Raw genomic sequence first — 19,697 nt, forward strand, 5'->3', positions numbered from 1 at the left:
AAAATAATAAAGTAGAATATTAATTTATTTGTTTTTTTTTCTTTTAATGTACAATTTACAATGTAAATATAGAAACTAAACTGTCGCGCTTATATTGTATAAATTGAAGATAATTTATGAGAAAATGAAGTAATAAATAATAGTCCAAATGTAATTTAAATTCAGCAGGTGTATTCTATTGAATGTAAAAATTCACCTCTTATCTTATTGACTTAACTGATTACATCTCTTAATACGGGAATGTAAAAAGGTTAGTAGGTATTAGAAACAACCAATAATTATCTGATACAACCAGATGTTTGAATAAAAATGAAAAAATATATAAATGGTGGACATTTTACGCTGCCTATATTTACTTAAACATGGTAGGCACTTACATTAGGTACTTAATGTAATAGTATGAAAGTGACCTCGCATTACCCAGCATTGGACCCTTATCTATCATATCAGGTGTTACGATAATTATCAATTAAAAATAACTAAGTACGTTTATATGGTTTGTGATTTGTACGTTTTATCTGAAACAAATCTTTTCATAATATGATACGAGAAGCACATGGCATATTAACACGTACACTTCATCAAACAAGGGTATTGAACACTACTTTTTTGGATGCCAAAGGTTTGACCTCTGAGTACAGTACAGTTACATTAGGTAATTACGTTAAAAACTTAGAAAATGTTGAACATAACATCAGTTAGTAACATGGCCTTTTTTTTCTAAATAAGGATCAATGCGAGCGTTGTCCTGAATTTGGTTTTTGAATCTTTCCTTTACAATGGAAAATGAAGTATTAGGTAAAATATTTTAATGCAATTAGTTATGTTTTATTTTTATACATTTCAAAATAATATTTTTATACAACCTACTAACGAATACCAGAGGTAACCACCTTGATATTGCAACTTTGAAAAATGAAATTTAGGGATATGAAAAAGAATAGATTAAATATATGTATATCTACAATATTGCTTTTGTTGATGACGTGAGCATTGATGATATGAAACAAAGTTGGGGAACAAGTTTATCCAAAGAAAAATGTAACTAGTATGTAAGTTTGTCAAATCGATTTACCTTTTTCGTAAAATTTTGGGTTTAAAGACGGTCACTATTACCTACGTTTGCTCACTTATATTCACTTAACAATACTTTTAACTAACATTAAACTACTTTGCTAATGGAATGAATGACTTACAAATTCAATCACTTTTTCTTAAACAAAAGAAATCCCTTTCCTAGGAATTTCAACAAAAGAGACGGAAACAAAATATGAGGACTTTAACACCATTAGTTCATTTTATAATTCAAGTTGTTCTTTCCTCAAATAATTGAAGCGAAGAGTGTACTCAACTTAGGAGCGAATGAATTCATTTATTAGGAATTTCAAGTTTCATGTGAACTGACCTTGTTTTTAATTTATTCTTCAAGATTTTATCAAACCATCCAACATAAATTATCCGCAATTCAGTTTTATTTTGACAGATCAGAACACAAGAAAGAATCTTTTGCAGTATTTATAATGAGCATAAATCAATGAGGACTTGGAAAAGTAAAAAAACCGGTGTATTTCTCGTTCAATTTTTTTTACAATGAAGAAAGAAATGTCTCCGATTAAAAATGTCGTCTTTCATTCACTACTAAAATGAGTTCTACAATCTTGGTTTAAGGGACTACCTAAGTATAATTTTCTAATCATAGTTTAACAATTTATTTTGCTTTGTTAGAATACCGCCTATTTATTTAGTTATCTTTCTATCTTTGTGTTAATAAAGAGTTAAGTAGTTGTTGCAGTCAATGGGGTCTCCAATGTACTGTCGAGATGTCACTAGTAAAGAAAAGGCTACCAGAATAACTACTGTAGCTTTGTAGTGTAATCTAAAGATATTGTTGTCGATGCATACTTGGTCAATTTTCAGTAGCCCCTTAACGGAGCCGAAAACATCAAACATTTTGGCAAATGTATTTTACACTCAAAAATGACACAAAGTAACACCGCACATTCACGAAAAAAATTGGTCCGTTTCTTTATAGAATAAAAACAAAGTTTTAGTTGACCCCTTTGTAGACACTAAAACATTATTGAAAAAACCACTCGCGTCCTCACAGAACTAAACCAACTTCACTGAACTACTGAGCTCGGCTGTTGTCGATCCCAATTCTAACCACTTGTTGAGTTCATCGCGTCGATCAATGCGCATAGAGTGGGAGCTATAGTAGAAGTAGTGCTCATACCAACTAACCAGCTTACTGTATTCCGCAATTAATGTTTCAATATTGAAGCAATGTGAGATGATGAGACTAGAGGAGTAAAGCCAAGTAGTGAAAAAGGTTCATTCAGAAATCTAGCAGGATTCACATTGAATTCATTCGGGGGTTTTTTCGTTTATTTTTGAGTGATCAAGACAAAATACATACATACCTGCCTACTATCTTATTAAAATTATATTTTTAATTTTATCTTGTGTTCTCTCGCTTCTCTTTAGATTTTTCCCCCACTCTAAATTGAATGAATTTGGTACTTATAATGAGGAGTAAAAATTGAGAGGAGTTAAGGACATAAAAAAGGGAATTCCTAATTTGGTGGGACTTTTTTTTGTTTATTTTCATTTTATTTTAATATTTCATTTTATTGAATTATTTATTTTTAATTATGTACTGTCATTAGTACATAGGTAGCCTGTAATTTAGTAATCCCTACCCTTGTGTGTTCTCTCTGTCATGTGACATGTGAGATGAGATGAGTTCTCAAAGGAGTTTTAGCACACAACTACACATTAATCCTGTACTTAGGTATCTAGTGTGTTCTTCACCAGATGTATTTATACATTGATGATCTTTATAAATTTAGGTGCTGCTTTTTTTTAAACACAAGAGCCATTGGAAAAGATAGGCACCTACTATATGTACAGAAAGTGCTAGTTGTTTACCAATGACATACAGATTAAGTAGGTTACAGATAATTCAGAGGGTTAAAATGTTAATAAAGTTATTTGTTATTAATCCCATTACCTATTGGTCAGCAAGGTTACCATGGAAGTAGGTTCAAGTTAGGATAAAGATTGTTAAATTAATATCGTCGGTTATTTCCTCTCCCCTATTTTAATTCAATGCTTCTGTTCTGGAATAAAACCTTTTAGTTATTTGAAGAAACTAATTACTATGTATTTAAGTATATTGATTAAGCTTTAATGATATTCCTTCTACTAATTGGTCTGCTACTATTGAAGTAAACACTTTACTGAGTTTACGATTATTGCAAATTTCCATATGGTTTTTGTGGCTAAATATTGATTTGATTTTAATGGGTCTGACTGCCGCATTTAAAATTGGTTTAGTAATTAGTGTGCATAATATGTTCAGTAATCAGTATTGGATTGGAATGAAGTCATGCGATTCAACATTTCTCTGGCTCCTCACATGAGACAACGAAAACTAGTAGTTGTTAAACATTGGTATTAGCTAGTTTTTAGTTAAATTAGTAGGTAAAAAATAAATATAAAATGCAAGTTCTTTGTGAAATTAGAACTGAGACTCTAACCCCCCGGGGCCACAAAATGAGTTTGAACAATTTCGAAATCCACAGCCATTCCGAGAACCAGCCTTATCCGTTCCGGATAAAATCCGCCCCGGTTGGGAATCGAACCCACGGCCTAGCGAGCTACCCTTCAAGCTAACTAGACTGGCACTTCCACCTTTGTTCTTCAGACTAGTTTTACTTTCTATTATTATTTTGTCAAGGCAATCTCTTCTTGATCCATTGTGTGTCGCGTCCATTTTAGTTTAGGACTATTGCACTGTTCTTCAGACTATACAATGACTTCAAAGCAAGCGAGTCCAAGTACGGGAGTGATTTGGCCAAGTTCTACATGGACTATACACCTCTGGTTCACGACGATCATATGAACTGTGTTGGTCTTACAATTCGTCTGAGGAAGCAACTGGTGGCGGAACTGCACAAAGATTTCCCCGATATTGACCGCTACCTGTTCTACACTGGCGGAGAAATGAGGTGATTTGGCCAAGTTCTACATGGACTATACACCTCTGGTTCACGACGATCATATGAACTGTGTTGGTCTTACTATTCGTCTGAGGAAGCAACTGGTGGCGGAACTGCACAAAGATTTCCCCGATATTGACCGCTACCTGTTCTACACTGGCGGAGAAATGAGGTTAGCCTCCAGGAATGACTTGCTGACGAGGCAGCATCCGTCTCTGAGAGGTAAGAAATAGATTCTAAAGTGGATTTAAATTAATAAAATATATTGCACTTTGTTTCATATTCTAATAGACTGTGCTATTAGAGACTCATAATAGACATTAAGTTCAGATCTTTGTATGACTATGTACGTATAGTTGACTAGTTTGTTTTTGGAGTTCTAATCTGTCCAAAACAGGACTAAATACACCTGAGGCCTGTTCCACAAAGACTTTACACTTTACATATTCGCAAATGTTATGACGTAATATTACACAGGAAAAACCTTGCATAACCATTATAATATTTGCGGTGACGTCATCTTGACGTCAAAATAATTGCGAAATGCAAAGAGGAAAATGTGGAATTGCCTTTAGGAACAGACCACTGGCTATTTCTATTAAATTGAGCACATTTCTAACCGGAGTCTCACAATATTTAAAATTTAAATGAACAATATGGAAATAAATAAAATATTATAAAATTTAAAGCTCTCGAATGTAACAATGATATGGATTGAAAAGATATGCACGAGACGCCTTTAGGAACAGACCACTGGCTATTTGTATTTAATTGAGCACATTTCTAACCGGAGTCTCACAATATTTAAAATTTCAATGAACAATATGGAAATAAATAAAATATTATAAAATTTAAAGCTCTCGAATGTAACAATGATATGGATTGAAAAGATATGCACGAGAATTTAGACAAATCACAAAACATGTTAAGCAATTTTAAGTACCTATGTACATACCTACTTAACAATAGCATAACACTTAAATATTAAAATTAACTAGAGCTAGGTAATATAAAGAGAAAGTGGAAAAAAAGCAGATAATATTAAGCAGTTTTAAGTACCTACTTAACAATAGCATAACACTTAAATATTAAAATTAACTAGAGCTAGGTAATATAAAGAGAAAGTGGAAAAAAAGCAGATAATAGGTAGATATGTATAGGAAACACAAAAGAATGGTAAAAAAAGTCTTGGTACAGAGTCATGTGATATATGTAGATTATTCAACGGAGAAATATAGTTACCTACATAACCAACTAAAGCAAACAATTAAATGTTTTCTAAGTAGATAAAATTAGGTATGTATTTTGATAAACACAAAAAAAAACGGAAAATTTAAGCAAAAAAAAATAGGTATTTCATAAATATAAAAAAGAAAATCAAAACAACGAGGTAATCACAAGAAGAACACACAATCACAAGGGAGATCTCAACTCTAATTACCTACATAACCAACTAAAGCAAACAATTAAATGTTTTATAAGTAGATAAAATTAGGTATTTTGATAAACACAAAAAAAAAACGGAAAATTTAAGCAAAAAAATTTAGGTATTTCATAAATATAAAAAAGAAAATCAAAACAACGAGGTAATCACAAGAAGAACACACAATCACAAGGGAGATCTCAACTCTAATCTAGGACTAAGCACCAAAATAGGTACCTACAGTTTTTTCGTGAGAGGATTAAAAAAAAATCTTTGAAAAATTAAGTCTTTTTAGAGTGAGGGAGGAATAACGAAAACAAACTCCATAATATGTTCAGAAAACTCAAAAATGATCCGACAAGAGGTCATTAAAGTTAAGCAATTTGAACGAGTGACTGCAGGACACTCACCAAATGTTTGTCAACGTATAGGGTGTTTTTAAAAGTTATACATACACACAAAAAGATGTACCGTGAGTTTCAGAATATCTGATACATACTTGGTGACACTCATGGAGCTCAGTCAGAGGTCGCACTAATCCCGTAACATACAATACCTAGTTACCTACTTGTAGGTTATAAATGGAAATTATATAAAAAATATTTACAATTTACAGCCCAATATGAGACGGTTAACTAAGGGGTCATTTCCCAGGCCACAGTTTCAGTTAACGCAATGGAGTAACAAAAGTTAAAGTATTCAGATTGTTAACCTCAATCTCCAATCAAAAATTAACCGACTGCTTAATACAACATTACAACGCTATTACTTGGCGCTCCGGCTTTAAGCCCGATTCCAAAAACAATAGTCGATAGCAGCGGTTCTCAACCTCTTTTCGTCCGCGTACCCCTTGGGTACCGGCATTTAATCTCACGTACCCCGGCCACCATCATAATGAGTACCGGGTACATATATATACCTAGGTTGATGTGTACCATTACTACTGAGGTCAAAATTCAGTACTTTTCTGCACTGTACTGCACTGATAATCCATCAATATTCAAAATTTGCTTCTGTCCGCCATTACACGATTTTTTCGCGTTCTCCCGGAAGGTCTCTCACGTACTCCCAGGGATATGCATACCCCCGGTTGAACATTGCTGGTCTAAAGGTATAGCAGTGATGTATTGTGACTCTTTTAGGGCGAAGTAAAATTTGACGAATAAGTTCGCGGTAAGGAAATTTTCTCATTAGATTCTAAGCTTTGACCTGTTTTTCTGAGTACGATCTACATTTCTCTGATCCACTAGTATTGGTACCTATACAATACATATGCGGCCATCGGATATATTAAACGCCCTATGTCACTGCTGACCCACTATAGTAATTAAATAAATAATAATTTATGGAACAGTTTCCCGACTTCCTTGGTATTTCTTCCAGACTACCTACTATGAGAAGACCCCTAGATGTGGACGTTTTGCTACACAATGGATCCATCATGGAAATCTACGAGGAGGGGAAATACTTTCCCCAATATGTGGCGGACATTACAACTTAATTAAATTCAATATCATATGCAGCACCGGGCATAAGTTATTAAAATTATCTACTATGAACACAATAACTATCAAATATCTAATGGGACTACAGACTACATGTTCTAAAGATTTAGAAAAGTCTAATGGATGGAACATTGGAAGAGTTCTATACCATCCCCACGGTACTTTTTGGGGGAAATAATCAAAAGATCAGCTTGAAATTAGAGGAAATACCCAACGTTACTAGGTACTCGTATAAGGGACGGTTACCTATACAAAACAATATGTACCTATTATATAATACCTAAGTTAAATAGGTAATACAACAGTTGAAAAAACTGTTCAACTCTGAAAATTGTCTGCGACTGTAAAGATTATAAACATAATTAGTAGGCTGTGCAAGAGTGTTAAATATAAAATGTTAATTATTTGTTAGGTTTATATTAGACATCCTATGTATTAACATTATTCTTACCGTTTCTATTATTACTGGATACTAGGTACTTCCGGGACATTCTTTACCACGAACAAATCGAGATCCATAAAGCCGTAGAAACCGGGAAGTGTGTGAACGAAATCGTTGAAACGGTTCTCATATTGTTGATTTTTTGCACATTTTTGAAAGCTTTGTTAAAGGCTTAGTACCAGGCCTATTCAGAGCCTAACTATACCCGGGGGTATCTACAAGAGTGGACCCCTACTTCCACTTCAGCAGTCCAAGCCTGGGCAAATGGGGCCAGATGAACAACTTTGCCTGGGACTGTGGGGCTCAGAGTTGCACCAATATTCAAGAGGGGTTAGCAGGAAAATGATATCCTGAGTTGAACTTTTCTTGTATTGTTTTGTACAAAGCTTATGGCTTATTAAGCTAAATATTGAGAAATCACATTGATTGAACTTTTCTTCTACCTACTTACTTTATTTACTGACAAACCTTTTCAAAATTTTATTTGGGATTAACACAGAGCTGTATCCAGGATTTTCTCAAGGGGGGTTGGGGTGAAAGTGATGCACTTTATGGGGGGATGCTCCAAATTTTTGAAGTCTGGCCTACAATAAAGGAAATAATAAAAAGTAAAAAATGTAGCTCTAAATACGGCCCTGGATTGTTATCCTCCTTTATTCTACTCCTCCATACCCTCCTATCTAATGCCTCCTGTCTTCTCCATCCCTTATCTCTCAAGTCTTCTTTAATCTCTTCCCCTGTATAACCAGTTTCATCTCTCCTCACTACATTGGACTTTTCTTCTGTCATATTTAAATTTTTTTTAGACGAAAAGTATCATACTTAGATTTAATTTGATTTAATATGATTTCTTTATTTTTGAATAATTATAATAATATGATTATAATTACATTAATAATTATATGATTTAATATGATTATAATTACAAATAAATAACACTACATACAATAGCAAAAGACAAATACCTACAAAGACAGATTAGAAACTATTCTTACCTTATTTTGTGGAAACTGCTACAGAAATATCACGGTGGTAAATGGTATTCCTCGTGTCCATGGTAGAAGGAAGGAGCCTCATCAGCCTCATGGATATTGCTGATAAACAGTGATGACATTTTTACTCTCCTTTTTCTTGGATTCTTGGGGCAAATTTGTTGTGTACGAAAATGGAATCTCAGAAGGCACACTACTAAAGTATTGCGTGTGAATACGTAAAATACATACTTAAGAGCAACAAAAACGAAAAATACATTTAATTTGTGCCAAAAAAGTGCAACTTTGCAAAAAAATATGCAGGTGGGAAAATTTGAATTTTGAAAAATCCCGCCACTGATAAAATTTCGGTTACAATTTTTTTTTTTTTTTATCCTTTCTTCGCTATGAAAAATGCGCAGTCGTCGAAAATCGTTTCTTGTAAACGAATCCTAAAATGTTTTTTCTCTGTGCTGTTGCTGTTTGTGGTGGGCGATGTTAAAAAAAAAGGTAAACTAAACTGCAGAAGAGCGAAGAGCAGATTTTTATTTTTTTTTTCAAGAACTTGTGATAACGAAAAAACCGAAAAAGAACCAAGAGGAGAGGAATTAATTCCTCTTCTTGTTAATTGTCAGTAATAGGTAGAATTCTAGAGTTAATTCCTTTAAATTAATGTGTACTATTGATGAAGTGTATCGAAAATTGCTCTGTAAGTATCCGTAGTGACATAAGTGGGCCAAGAACATTATTAAGGTGTACCTACCAAGTAATGAGTCATAATTTTGGCTCCCGCTTCATTGCTCAAGCAAAAAGCAAACTCAGCAAGAGAAAAAACTAAGATCAGCTAATGATAATGATTTCAAACATGATGACGGATATAGATATTTTTTAAAATAGTACTTCAGCTCTAGATTTATTTCTAGAAATTTACGGGATAATCCCATTTGAAATTTGTAATGTTACTAATTCTAACATGCTTTAGCAATCAGCACTCGCCACATTGATTCCAAAATTTCATGACCTTGATATAATGACCTTCAAATGCTTCATCCGTTACACTTATCTAAATAAATAGTACTTCAGCTCTAGATTTTTTCTAGAAATTTACGGGATAATCCCATTTGAAATTTGTAATGTTACTAATTCTAACATGCTTCAGCAATCAGCACTCACCACATTGATTCCAAAATTTCATGACCTTGATATAATGACCTTCAAATGCTTCATCCGTCACACTTATCTAAATCCTTCATATGTCCTCCATAGAATAAGGCCTGTTGTCAAGGTCACTGACCTCTAATATTGAGCAATAGTTTCAGTTTTACGGACGTTAATGGATTGAGTCCGGGTGAAATTTTTACTCAGGATGTCGAATACGGATTGAGTCCCAATTTTTTGGGCTAATATATGAATTGAGTCCCAATAATTTGGACCAATACAAGGATTCAGTCCCAATAATTTGGGCCAATACACGGATTGAGTCCCAATAATTTGGGCCAATACACGGATTGAGTCCCAATAATTTGGGCCAATACACGGATTGAGTCCCAATAATTTGGGCCAATACACAGATTGGGCCCCGTGAAGCTTAGCATATCTTTGGTCCCCACACCTAACCTAAGATTTAGTCCTGTACGAGGTACAGGTAGAAATACAGGTATTCCATCGGAACTCAACGCGGTAAATAGGTCGATGGGACTCAATTCGTTGACTTCCTTTGAATTGACGGATTCAGTTATTCAGGGTGGTTCATAGCGACTCGCCAATACACGGATTGAGTCCCAATAATTTGGGCCAATACAAGGATTGAGTTCCAATAATTTGGACCAATACACGGATTGAGTCCCAATAATTTGGGCCAATACACGGATTGAGTCCCAATAATTTGGGCCAAGACACGAATTGAGTCCCAATAATTTGGGCCAATACACGAATTGAGTCCCAATAATTTGGGCCAATACACGGATTGAGTCCCAATAATTTAGGCTAATACACGGATTGAGTCCCAATAATTTGGGCCGATACACGGATTGAGTACCAATAATTTAGGCTCATACACGGATTGAGTCCCAATAATTTGGGCCGATACACGGATTGAGTCCCAATAATTTGGGCCGATACACGGATTGAGTCCCAATAATTTGGGCCAATACACGGATTGGGCCCCGTGAAGCTTAGCATATCTTTGGTCTCCACACCTAACCTAAGATTTAGCCCTGTACGAGGTACAGGTATCCCATCGGAACACAACGCGGTAAATAGGTCGATGGGACTCAATTCGTTGACTTCCTTTGAATTGACGGATTCAGTTATTCAGGGTGGTTCATAGCGACTCAAACTGAACATTAAACAAATTAGGTAGGTACATAGGTATTCTTTAACCACGATCGAATAAACTACGGGCTAAAAAATTTTGGGATGCTGCATGCTGACCCATATCAGCATATCACACAAGCATCAAGGTAAACTTACGGTACAGGATCAGTGGGATTGTTCATAATCCTAGTGTCAAAATCCGGTATAGGGATCCAAGTATAATGACCTGACCAGGAGAATCCTCCAATCTGAAAGGATAAGGTGTTTTCTTATGTAACCAAAAAATCTCGGTCAGTGAACATTTTTTTCGTTTTTTATGTAAGCAACAGGAAAAAAAAATGTGTTGCTTACATAAAAAAGAAAAAAATGTTCAACATGGTCAACGGTTCAAGAAAAAGGTTCAACAAAAGGATAGGCAGTGACCAAAGTGGAAAAGGTTTTTTCTTGGTACTGTAGGTAAATCCTCGTCATATTTCAGCTCATGACACCTGAAATAGTAATAATTATTGTAGTTTCTTGTTATTTTTCTTATTCTATAGGAAGGAAAGTAATGTATTTTGATGAATCATCTAAAAACTTGTCCTACAGGAAGGAAAGTAATGGATTTGATGTTGCGCCCAACAGATAAGACAAATACAGTGCACACGGGGTTTCATGAAACAGAGTTCTAATCTAAAGCGCGATGCGGAAAAAAATCAAAGAGAATAAAATTAGGTGCTCATTTTGAAATGCAAAGTAAACAAAGCCTCATTTTTTGTTAAGAGTTGTTTACTTCGAAATTCGAGAAAGTTATTCTTATTATAATCATTATCACTATAGTAATAAAATTATCACTTTTTTTAAGAGAACCTTTTGTTATTTATTTTTTGTCATCCCAAACGAAAAAAAACCCTTGCTGTAGCCAAATGTAACATTGACTTCCACAAAACCACTAAATTGGTGTCAAGAACAAGCCCACAAATGTGACTTTGCCTGAACCTAATCTGTAAATAACAAATATTTACACATGAGTAATAGAGCTAGTTCATTGTTGCCCATACAAATTATGTAATGCAATTGATACAGATGTCCTGTCAATCATATGCTTGGTGGCAAAAATCATTTAATTGAGACAATGGGTTTCATTCAATGATTTCAATGAAAAATTTTCACTCTCATTCCATCAGTAGATAAGAGTTGTAAAAAAATGGGTAAAAAATGAAGCAAAAAATACATAAATTTCAACACTTGTGTAAACATGAGAAATGAGAACATAATGAACACTTGTGTACACACTGGAAATCATGCTTTTTACACAGAATGCATATTTCTACTTTTGTGGCAAGCAGGGTTCAAGATATTCCATTTATTGATGATAATTAATTTGACATTTATTTATTGATAGTAAAAAGGTGCTGATAAAAAAAAAAAAAAAAAAAAAAATCTCAGCACAAACACACACCCCTACATTAAAATTGTATTAACGATATTTTGTTTTATGTCGGAGCTCATTGGTTTAATCGATTCAAAGATTGAATCGAAACAAAGGGATCATTGAACTAGAATTCAAGTAACATAGGCCAAAGTTGCTTTGTTCTTTGCACAACTTACTTATACTGAATTTGAATTCAGCTCACAGGAGTACCTATAGTCCTTGTGAACTACAGTAGAAATACAGATATAATACATACTCAGGGAACCTGGCATCTGGAATTTTCCTTGTGTAAGAGATATGGTCGCTGAGGACTTTGTTGAAGGCTTCTATCTTCATTATTTTTGTGATAATATCATTTGTTAAACCAGGCAGTGTTCCTGCTCTTCCATTTTCCCCGAGGCCAGGTATTATCTTGTCTTCATCTTCTTTGATAAGACCTTCATATCTTGCATGCAGATCCTGAGTGGATAATTTATTGTCTGGTATTTTAAAATAGACTGAAACAGATGAAAATATTGTTAGGAGAACAATAAACAAGATTTTCGCTTTGAATGAGTTTTAGCTTTTAGCATTAAACAGGAGTTTTAGATTTAAAATAATAATAATAAATATATATTTGAATCCTAGATTAAGTACCTAGGTGCATATTGTTATGAATGAATTACCTAGGTAATAAAATAAAAATCAGATATTTTAGAATTTAGGTAATCAGCAATAGGTGACCCCAACTCCAGATCTGGAGTTCACTACACTACTGACATTGGATAATAATAGGTAGGTACTATACAAATATAAAGAAGAGAACCATGTACCCAAACCCAAACGTTTTTCTTCTCCTGGGGTGTTCTAGTTTGGAGGTTTTGAAAATTAGCCCTACTTCAAGCTCCACTTATGCCATATCTGTAAGTCCTTATTCCTAGTAACATTTCTACATTTTTTGAATTTTGATGCTATTGGTGATTGACTGTGTTGTGTATTGATGGTACTGAAATTTTCTTTTTCCGTTCGGTGACCGACAAATGATTGTTGTATTTTAGTTGTAAGTACCTCCTTGAAACTTGAATTTATGTATTTCTCCTTTCGCAGTTTCAACTGTCTAAGTCTAAGTCTAACGCAGTAACGCCCTTTTTCAGTTTTTTTCTTTCAATTTTCCTTGCGTTCCGATTCCAATTTCCGTTATTTCGTTGAAATTTTCCAGATAATTTTTAAAATTTGCCGCTCCAGATTTGGATGTTGCCGCAAGATGTTTGTACGGTACGTTCGGTGACCGACGAATGATTGTTGTATTTTAGTTGTAAGTACCTCCTTGAAACTTGAATTTATGTATTTCTCCTTTCGCAGTTTCAACTGTCTAACGCAGTAACGCCCTTTTTCAGTTTTTTTCTTTCAATTTTCCTTGCGTTCCGATTCCGATTTCCGTTATTTCGTTGAAATTTTCCAGATAATTTTTAAAATTTGCCGCTCCAGATTTGGATGTTGCCGCAAGATGTTTGTACGGTACACTAAGTAAATGACTGAGCCTTCAAATCACTACGTTGACACATTTTTTCAGTGGAAAACCAATTTAATTGCTCCATTTTTATGAAGGAGCTCGATTGTTACAAAAGAGCTCCCTTATCAAAATTCAAATCTCACGCCATTGACGTTTGATGTGGTTTGTTTACATTTCATTTTTCAAAGCATATGGAACCTACAGGCCGTGGTTATGAACAGGGCCACCGTAGGACATCGTCGGACTTTTTGCGTGTAAAGTTGGCGGGAAATTCGAATTTTTGATTTTTTAAGGTAGGTGAAAAAACCCCTCGGAAATACCGTACGCCACTTTGTACCGTACAAACATCTTGCGGCAACATCCAAATCTGGAGCGGCAAATTTTAAAACTATCTGGAAAATTTCAACGAAATAACGGAATTACGGAAATCGGATCGGAATCGGAACACAAGTTACGCAAGGAAAATTGAAAGAAAAAAACTGAATAAGGGCGTTACTGCGTTAGACATTAGACATTAGACAGTTGAAACTGCGAAAGGAGAAATACATAAATTCAAGTTTCAAGGAGGTACTTACAACTAAAATACAACAATCATTCGTCGGTCACCGAACGGAAAAAGAAAATTTCAGTACCATCAATACACAACACAGTCAATCACCAATAGCATCAAAAATCAGGTAAGTATTAAGTTTAAGTAAGTTTAGTAGCTACCAGTCCCATTTTATTTTTGCTTGTAAAATCTAGCCTTTAAACTGCCAAGGTCTTTTAATTATCAATCTTGTAAGCTATAGGCTGCGGGTTCAATTCCTGTCTGGGGTGGATTTTATCCTGAATGGCTTTCTCCTATCCTGTCTTCCTTCCCTCTTTGATTTTGGGACAATAAGACCTTAGCAGTCACAGTTCCCTCTGTAAAATCTCTCTTTTTTGTTTTTAATAAATATCAATCATCAGACTCTTCTGGCTCACCTTTTCATTGGGAATTCAACCCATTTCTCAGTTGTCCTCAGGTTAAGTAAGTTTAGTAGCTACCAGTCCCATTTTATTTTTGCTTGTAAAATCTAGCCTTTAAACTGCCAAGGTCTTTTAATTATCAATCTTGTAAGCTATAGGCCGCGGGTTCAATTCCTGTCTGGGGTGGATTTTATCCTGAATGGCTTTCTCCTATCCTGTCTTCCTTCCCTCTTTGATTTTGGGACAATAAGACCTTAGCAGTTACAGTTCCCTCTGTAATATCTCTTTTTTTGTTTTTAATAAATATCAATCATCAGACTCTTCTGGCTCACCTTTTCATTGGGAATTCAACCCATTTCTCAGTTGTCCTCAGAATCTCTCTTTTTTTTGTTTTTAATAAATATCAATCATCAGACTCTTCTGGCTCACCTTTTCATTGGGAATTCAACCCATTTCTCAGTTGTCCTCAGGCCAAGAACACCTTGAAAAGCCTGCAGCATATGTCTCAAATGATCTCCCAATCAGACAATTTTGTTCAACTGGAATGATTCATTGGGAACTGGTTAAGTATTGGTGTAAAATTCAACACAAACATCAGTTAAGTAGTCCAATGACTTCTCTAAGTAACTCGTAAATTTTCAATTTAGAAAAAAGATACATTAATAAATTTACAATGTATTTTCTTTCAGAATGGAGCCTATGACTTTAGGATCACCTGTTGGTAGTCCCACAACAGGACGTTCCCTACATATTTCTCCTCTTCTCAGCTTATACTGCATTTTATCTTATCTTTTTACTTTCTATTTTCCCTTCATTCTACGATCTACGTATTATTTTTCTTCTACATAAAAAACGTGTTTTGCTTTCACCCTTCATAATATTATGTTATGATTATGACACGAATGATCCATCACTCAAAATTTTTAAAACAGTAATGAGTGTAATGATAATGACAGTGACTTTCTCTTTGGGAAGGTACACAAAACAGCCTTTCTTATAAGAAATGAATTCACTAGTCCTCAACTTAACAATTCATACAACCATTCTTTCTCTCAGAAGGAACCTACTCTACCTCAAACCTCTCTTACATCAAACAAGGTTTTAAACTACAATTTGAATGAACATCAAAAACAGTAAGTTATTGTTACTTTCCGATTGCTCCTGACACATTCTATTTAAATTAAAATATTCAATTTTTGGAACAAAAATGCATAGTAATTTTTGCCAACTCATTATAAGCACAACATTAATTATAAAAACTCAATGTCTTTGGAACAATATTCCTTGGTCTAAATGTGAATATTATTCTATTTAAACAATTTAAAATTAAAATACCTATTCAACTTATTTTTGGAACAAAAATGCATAATAATTTTTGCCAACTCATTATAAGCACAACATTAATTATAAAAACTCAATGTCTTCATTGCTCCTGACACATTCTATTTAAACAATTTAAAATTAAAATATTCAACTTATTTTTGGAACAAAAATGCATAATAATTTTTGCCAACTCATTATAAGCACAACATTAATTATAAAAACTCAATGTCTTGTTCATCATTTTCATGAGCGGAATCGCACAATATTTTAATAAATGTTATGGATATTTCCAGGGCCGAGCCACTATTGCAGCGAATCAAAAACAAGAGAAACACCATCGTTCTTCCCATTATTGATGTGGTGGATGATGCCAACCTGAAATATTCCTATCCTCCCAATTCCTATGTATATCAAGTAAGTACAGTCAAATAAAACTGCAATATGTGCTTTTGAATGTGTGTTCTAGTCTGGCTGGGGGACTTTAAAAAAGGAGGATACCAGCCTGAAATTTCCTTTGCTAAAGAAAAGGCTGAGTGCGAAAGGCATCCACTCATAATTTTTTGCCAAAACGGAATTTCAGCCCATAACAATCATCCTAGCTAGGGCTGATTGAGTGGCTGGCGAAAGGCGCCGACCCCGTCTGAACACGGGAAAATGGCGAGGAAGAAAAAGAATATGTGGTTTTGAAATTTAAATAAGGACTTTTGAATTGAATATTTCTCTGTTTGTTGTAGAAAAAATATACAAAACGTCATTGGAATGGCTCGGATTTTACCACAAATAATTCATAATTTGATTTGTTTTGTTGCATAAATAAATCGAGTTAATACATAGGATGTCTAATATAAACCTAACCAATAATCGCTAAATAAATCGAATCAAGTATTCATGTATGTAAAAAGACTTACATTTGTCACTGGCATCATCAATGAGTAGAACTTCGTGCAGTAATTTGTCCGGAGTTCTCATGAGTGTAGTGAGTATGGTTCGAATGAGGGGACTCCATGCTTCATTCGTGAATATTATGATTACACTCACTGTAGGTAAATCCTCGTCATATTTCAGCTCATGACACCTGAAATAGTAATAATTATTGTAGTTTCTTGTTATTTTTATCCTATAGGAAGGAAAGTAATGTATTTTGATGAATCATCTGAAAAACTTATCATACAGGAAGGAAAGTAATGGATTTTGATGAATCATCTGAAAAACTTATCATACAGGAAGGAAAGTAATGGATTTTGATGTTGCGCCCAACAGATAAGACAAATACAGTGCACACGGGGTTTCATGAAACAGAGTTCTAATCTAAAGCGCGATGCGGAAAATAATTATTGTAGCTTCTTGTTATTTTTCTTATCCTATAGGAAGGAAAGTAATGTATTTTGATGAATCATCTAAAAAATTTATCCTACAGGAAGGAAAGTAATGTATTTTGATGTTGCGCCCAACAGATAAGACAAATACAGTGCACACGGGGTTTCATTAAACAGAGTTCTAATCTAAAGCGCGATGCGGCAAAAAATCAAAGAGAATAAAATTAGGTGCTCATTTTGAAATGCAAAGTAAACAAAGCCTCATTTTTTGTTAAGAGTTGTTTACTTCGACAATCTATCCTTGCTCAGCTGGGTCAGCTAGGCAACATTGTAGAAGTGAGACATCCACCAAAAAAGGAAGAATCAAATTGGGTGCATATCAAATTGAACTCGAAAATGGAAGCAAAAAGAGTGCTTGCCTGTAATGGGAAAATCTATGCAACAACAATGATTGGGGTGTTACCTTGTAAAGACACTGTAAGTATGAGTAGGATTTTATCAGCCTTGATAAATTGATAGTGATGCTTGTCAGTTAGGAAGGCACAGGTTTGAATCCCAATCAAGGCTTGGGATGCTGTCATTTTTTAGTTGTTTGTTTTTTTCACCTTAGCAAAGAATGCCCCACCATGGCCAAACCATCATTTGTTTGAGACTAGAGCTCCAAATTTTTTTGTGGTAGATGGAGAAAATGAGGGCATGAAAGTGCAACATGAAACGCATTTGTGTGGGTGACTAGGATAACGTGTGCTGTTGGCAAACTGGCTACTATTCCAACAAAAAGGGACAAAAAAAGCGACACTATAATTATGTAAAAGTAATTCCAATAAATTTTCTTTTCCCCTATTCCAGAGCATACTGCGTGATGTGTCCAACATGAATCATACACTGAACAATACCTCGTTTGGAGGGGACACCATGGTATCACCTCGAGGTGCCTCCACTTCCTATTGGGATAACACTCTCAACTCACCTCCACTTGTTCATGACCCTCCCATGCTGTTCATGCAGGAAAATGATGTAAGTTAGAAAGTAGAAACTATTTTCAGACGGAGCTCTGTTTTAAAATAAATTTTAGTGACAAGAATTTAAACATTTTTACTTACTTAATAGTGCTATGGATAAAAAGTTTGTCATAAGACTAGGAGCTAAAACATGGAAGATGGGGCAGGGGTTTCCTGATATGTTGATTTCTGATGATGTGCATAAAGGATGAATATTGAATGAAGTACACGTCCTATTTCGGACTAAAAAAATGTTTGTCACAATATATCTCATGCACGTTTTGAGGTGCAGTTTTCACGGAACTTTGGGAATCTGAGAATTTTCTTTGCTTTTATTGCTTTCAGAATGTTGTTCCACAAAGTCTGCCCTCAAAAGACAACGGTATTGTGTCAAAAACTCTGGACTATTTCTTTGGTTGGTGAATGCCAAAACTAAGGTCACCTGGATTATACACGTACTCTTTCGTCAATCGTCTGAAGAACAGAATGACACTGTTAGGTTTGATGCAAAAATGTTAGCTCATATTATTTATTGTATTGTAAACTGTAAGTCCGATGAAATGTCTCTTGCAGAAAATTCAACTTCAGTCTTTCAACTGGCAGGTCCATTAATAACTGTCAAAAAACTATTTAAGCACTGTTAGGTTTGATGCAAAAATGTTAGCTCATATTTATTGTATTGTAAACTGTAGGTAAGTCCGATGAAATGTCTCTTGCAGAAAATTCAACTTCAGTCTTTCAACTGGCAGGTCCATTAATAACTGTCAAAAAACTATTTAATCTATTAACTATAAATTACAACACAATCTTTTCGATCTATTGTCTATTGTATTTGATTGTAAGGATGACTGTATTTTAGACAAATTTCCTTAATAGGAAAAATGCTAAGTTGAACGTTTTGTTCGGATTACCAATTCAGTTTTGAGTCCTAAATTGATATGATTTTTTGTACTATGTATACTAAATCACAGTACAGTGATCGTATGGACTGTGAGGGTTAACGATTTTTATCCATTTTCAAATTATTAATCACTATGGTTCAGTGTTTGATATATTATTTATCTAACCATTTTAAGGAACCACCTTTTGTATGTATTTTAAGATTTTTAAGTGTACCTCCAAACCTAATATTATCAATTAAATAAATCGTGATAACATGTTAACAATTTTTTTCATCATGGTAAACTGGTAGTTGGTAATGCTTCTTTATTTTATTATTATTTTGATGTTATTACTGTCATTTGTGAGGAAATACTTCTTCCTTGTTGATAATACATGGCATAGTTTCTCCTCTTTAAAAACAAGACAGCTTTCAAAAGAAAAAAAGAAAGGCATTGCAATGTAAATACATACTATTAAATTTAATTTTATTTGACAAAAATATACACGATCAAGACAACATACAAAATATAAAAAACATACAATAGAGTAAAATCTGGTTATTTACAAACACACATAAAAAATGGCCATCACACGGTTTAAAATTCAAAAGAAGACTAGCAATAGACTAAGCTCAATGTAATTGGACACAACACAACACTC

At 34.2% G+C, this 19,697-nt stretch overlaps 2 protein-coding genes and 2 long non-coding RNA genes across 4 annotated transcripts; 2 read left to right on the forward strand and 2 right to left on the reverse strand.

Annotated features, from left to right (window-relative positions):
- Positions 1 to 2: 2 nt before the first annotated feature.
- LOC113469078 lies at positions 3 to 3,502 on the forward strand. The gene is made up of 2 exons (XR_003392614.1): positions 3 to 1,779; positions 3,441 to 3,502. It is a non-coding gene; the product is annotated as an uncharacterized LOC113469078 (long non-coding RNA).
- Positions 3,503 to 9,258: 5,756 nt separating this feature from the next.
- LOC113469079 lies at positions 9,259 to 9,672 on the reverse strand. The gene is made up of 2 exons (XR_003392615.1): positions 9,555 to 9,672; positions 9,259 to 9,363 (listed from the first exon to the last, which is right to left on the reverse strand). It is a non-coding gene; the product is annotated as an uncharacterized LOC113469079 (long non-coding RNA).
- Positions 9,673 to 10,810: 1,138 nt separating this feature from the next.
- Positions 10,811 to 12,998, reverse strand: LOC103513256. Its single transcript, XM_008478069.1, has 4 exons — positions 12,962 to 12,998; positions 12,329 to 12,569; positions 11,110 to 11,146; positions 10,811 to 10,906 (listed from the first exon to the last, which is right to left on the reverse strand). Exons 1-4 carry the CDS (start codon positions 12,996 to 12,998, stop codon positions 10,811 to 10,813), a joined length of 411 nt encoding a protein of 136 aa, XP_008476291.1.
- A 4,447-nt stretch (positions 12,999 to 17,445) lies between these two features.
- Positions 17,446 to 18,668, forward strand: LOC103513253. The gene is made up of 3 exons (XM_008478066.2): positions 17,446 to 17,631; positions 18,004 to 18,171; positions 18,501 to 18,668. Exons 1-3 carry the CDS (start codon positions 17,551 to 17,553, stop codon positions 18,576 to 18,578), a joined length of 327 nt encoding a protein of 108 aa, XP_008476288.1. The 5' UTR covers positions 17,446 to 17,550; the 3' UTR covers positions 18,579 to 18,668.
- Positions 18,669 to 19,697: the final 1,029 nt, after the last annotated feature.

Source organism: Diaphorina citri, unplaced genomic scaffold, assembly GCF_000475195.1.
Source record: "Diaphorina citri unplaced genomic scaffold, Diaci psyllid genome assembly version 1.1 scaffold946, whole genome shotgun sequence".
Classification (NCBI taxonomy): Eukaryota; Metazoa; Arthropoda; class Insecta; order Hemiptera; family Psyllidae; genus Diaphorina; species Diaphorina citri.

What these genes read in the sequence shown, in the direction of transcription:
- LOC103513256 (XM_008478069.1), bottom strand. Translation starts at nt 12,998, where the DNA reads ATGTTACTAGGAATAAGGACTTACAGATATGGCATAA. An exon ending in GACTTACAGATATGGCATAA is followed by an intron (nt 12,570 to 12,961) that starts GTGGAGCTTGAA and finishes CATCTGTTTCAG; the next exon opens with TCTATTTTAAAATACCAGAC. An exon ending in ATGACGAGGATTTACCTACA is followed by an intron (nt 10,907 to 11,109) that starts GTACCAAGAAAA and finishes TTATCCTTTCAG; the next exon opens with ATTGGAGGATTCTCCTGGTC.
- LOC103513253 (XM_008478066.2), top strand. Translation starts at nt 17,551, where the DNA reads ATGGAAGCAAAAAGAGTGCTTGCCTGTAATGGGAAAATCTATGCAACA. An exon ending in TGTTACCTTGTAAAGACACT is followed by an intron (nt 17,632 to 18,003) that starts GTAAGTATGAGT and finishes CCCCTATTCCAG; the next exon opens with AGCATACTGCGTGATGTGTC. An exon ending in TGTTCATGCAGGAAAATGAT is followed by an intron (nt 18,172 to 18,500) that starts GTAAGTTAGAAA and finishes TATTGCTTTCAG; the next exon opens with AATGTTGTTCCACAAAGTCT.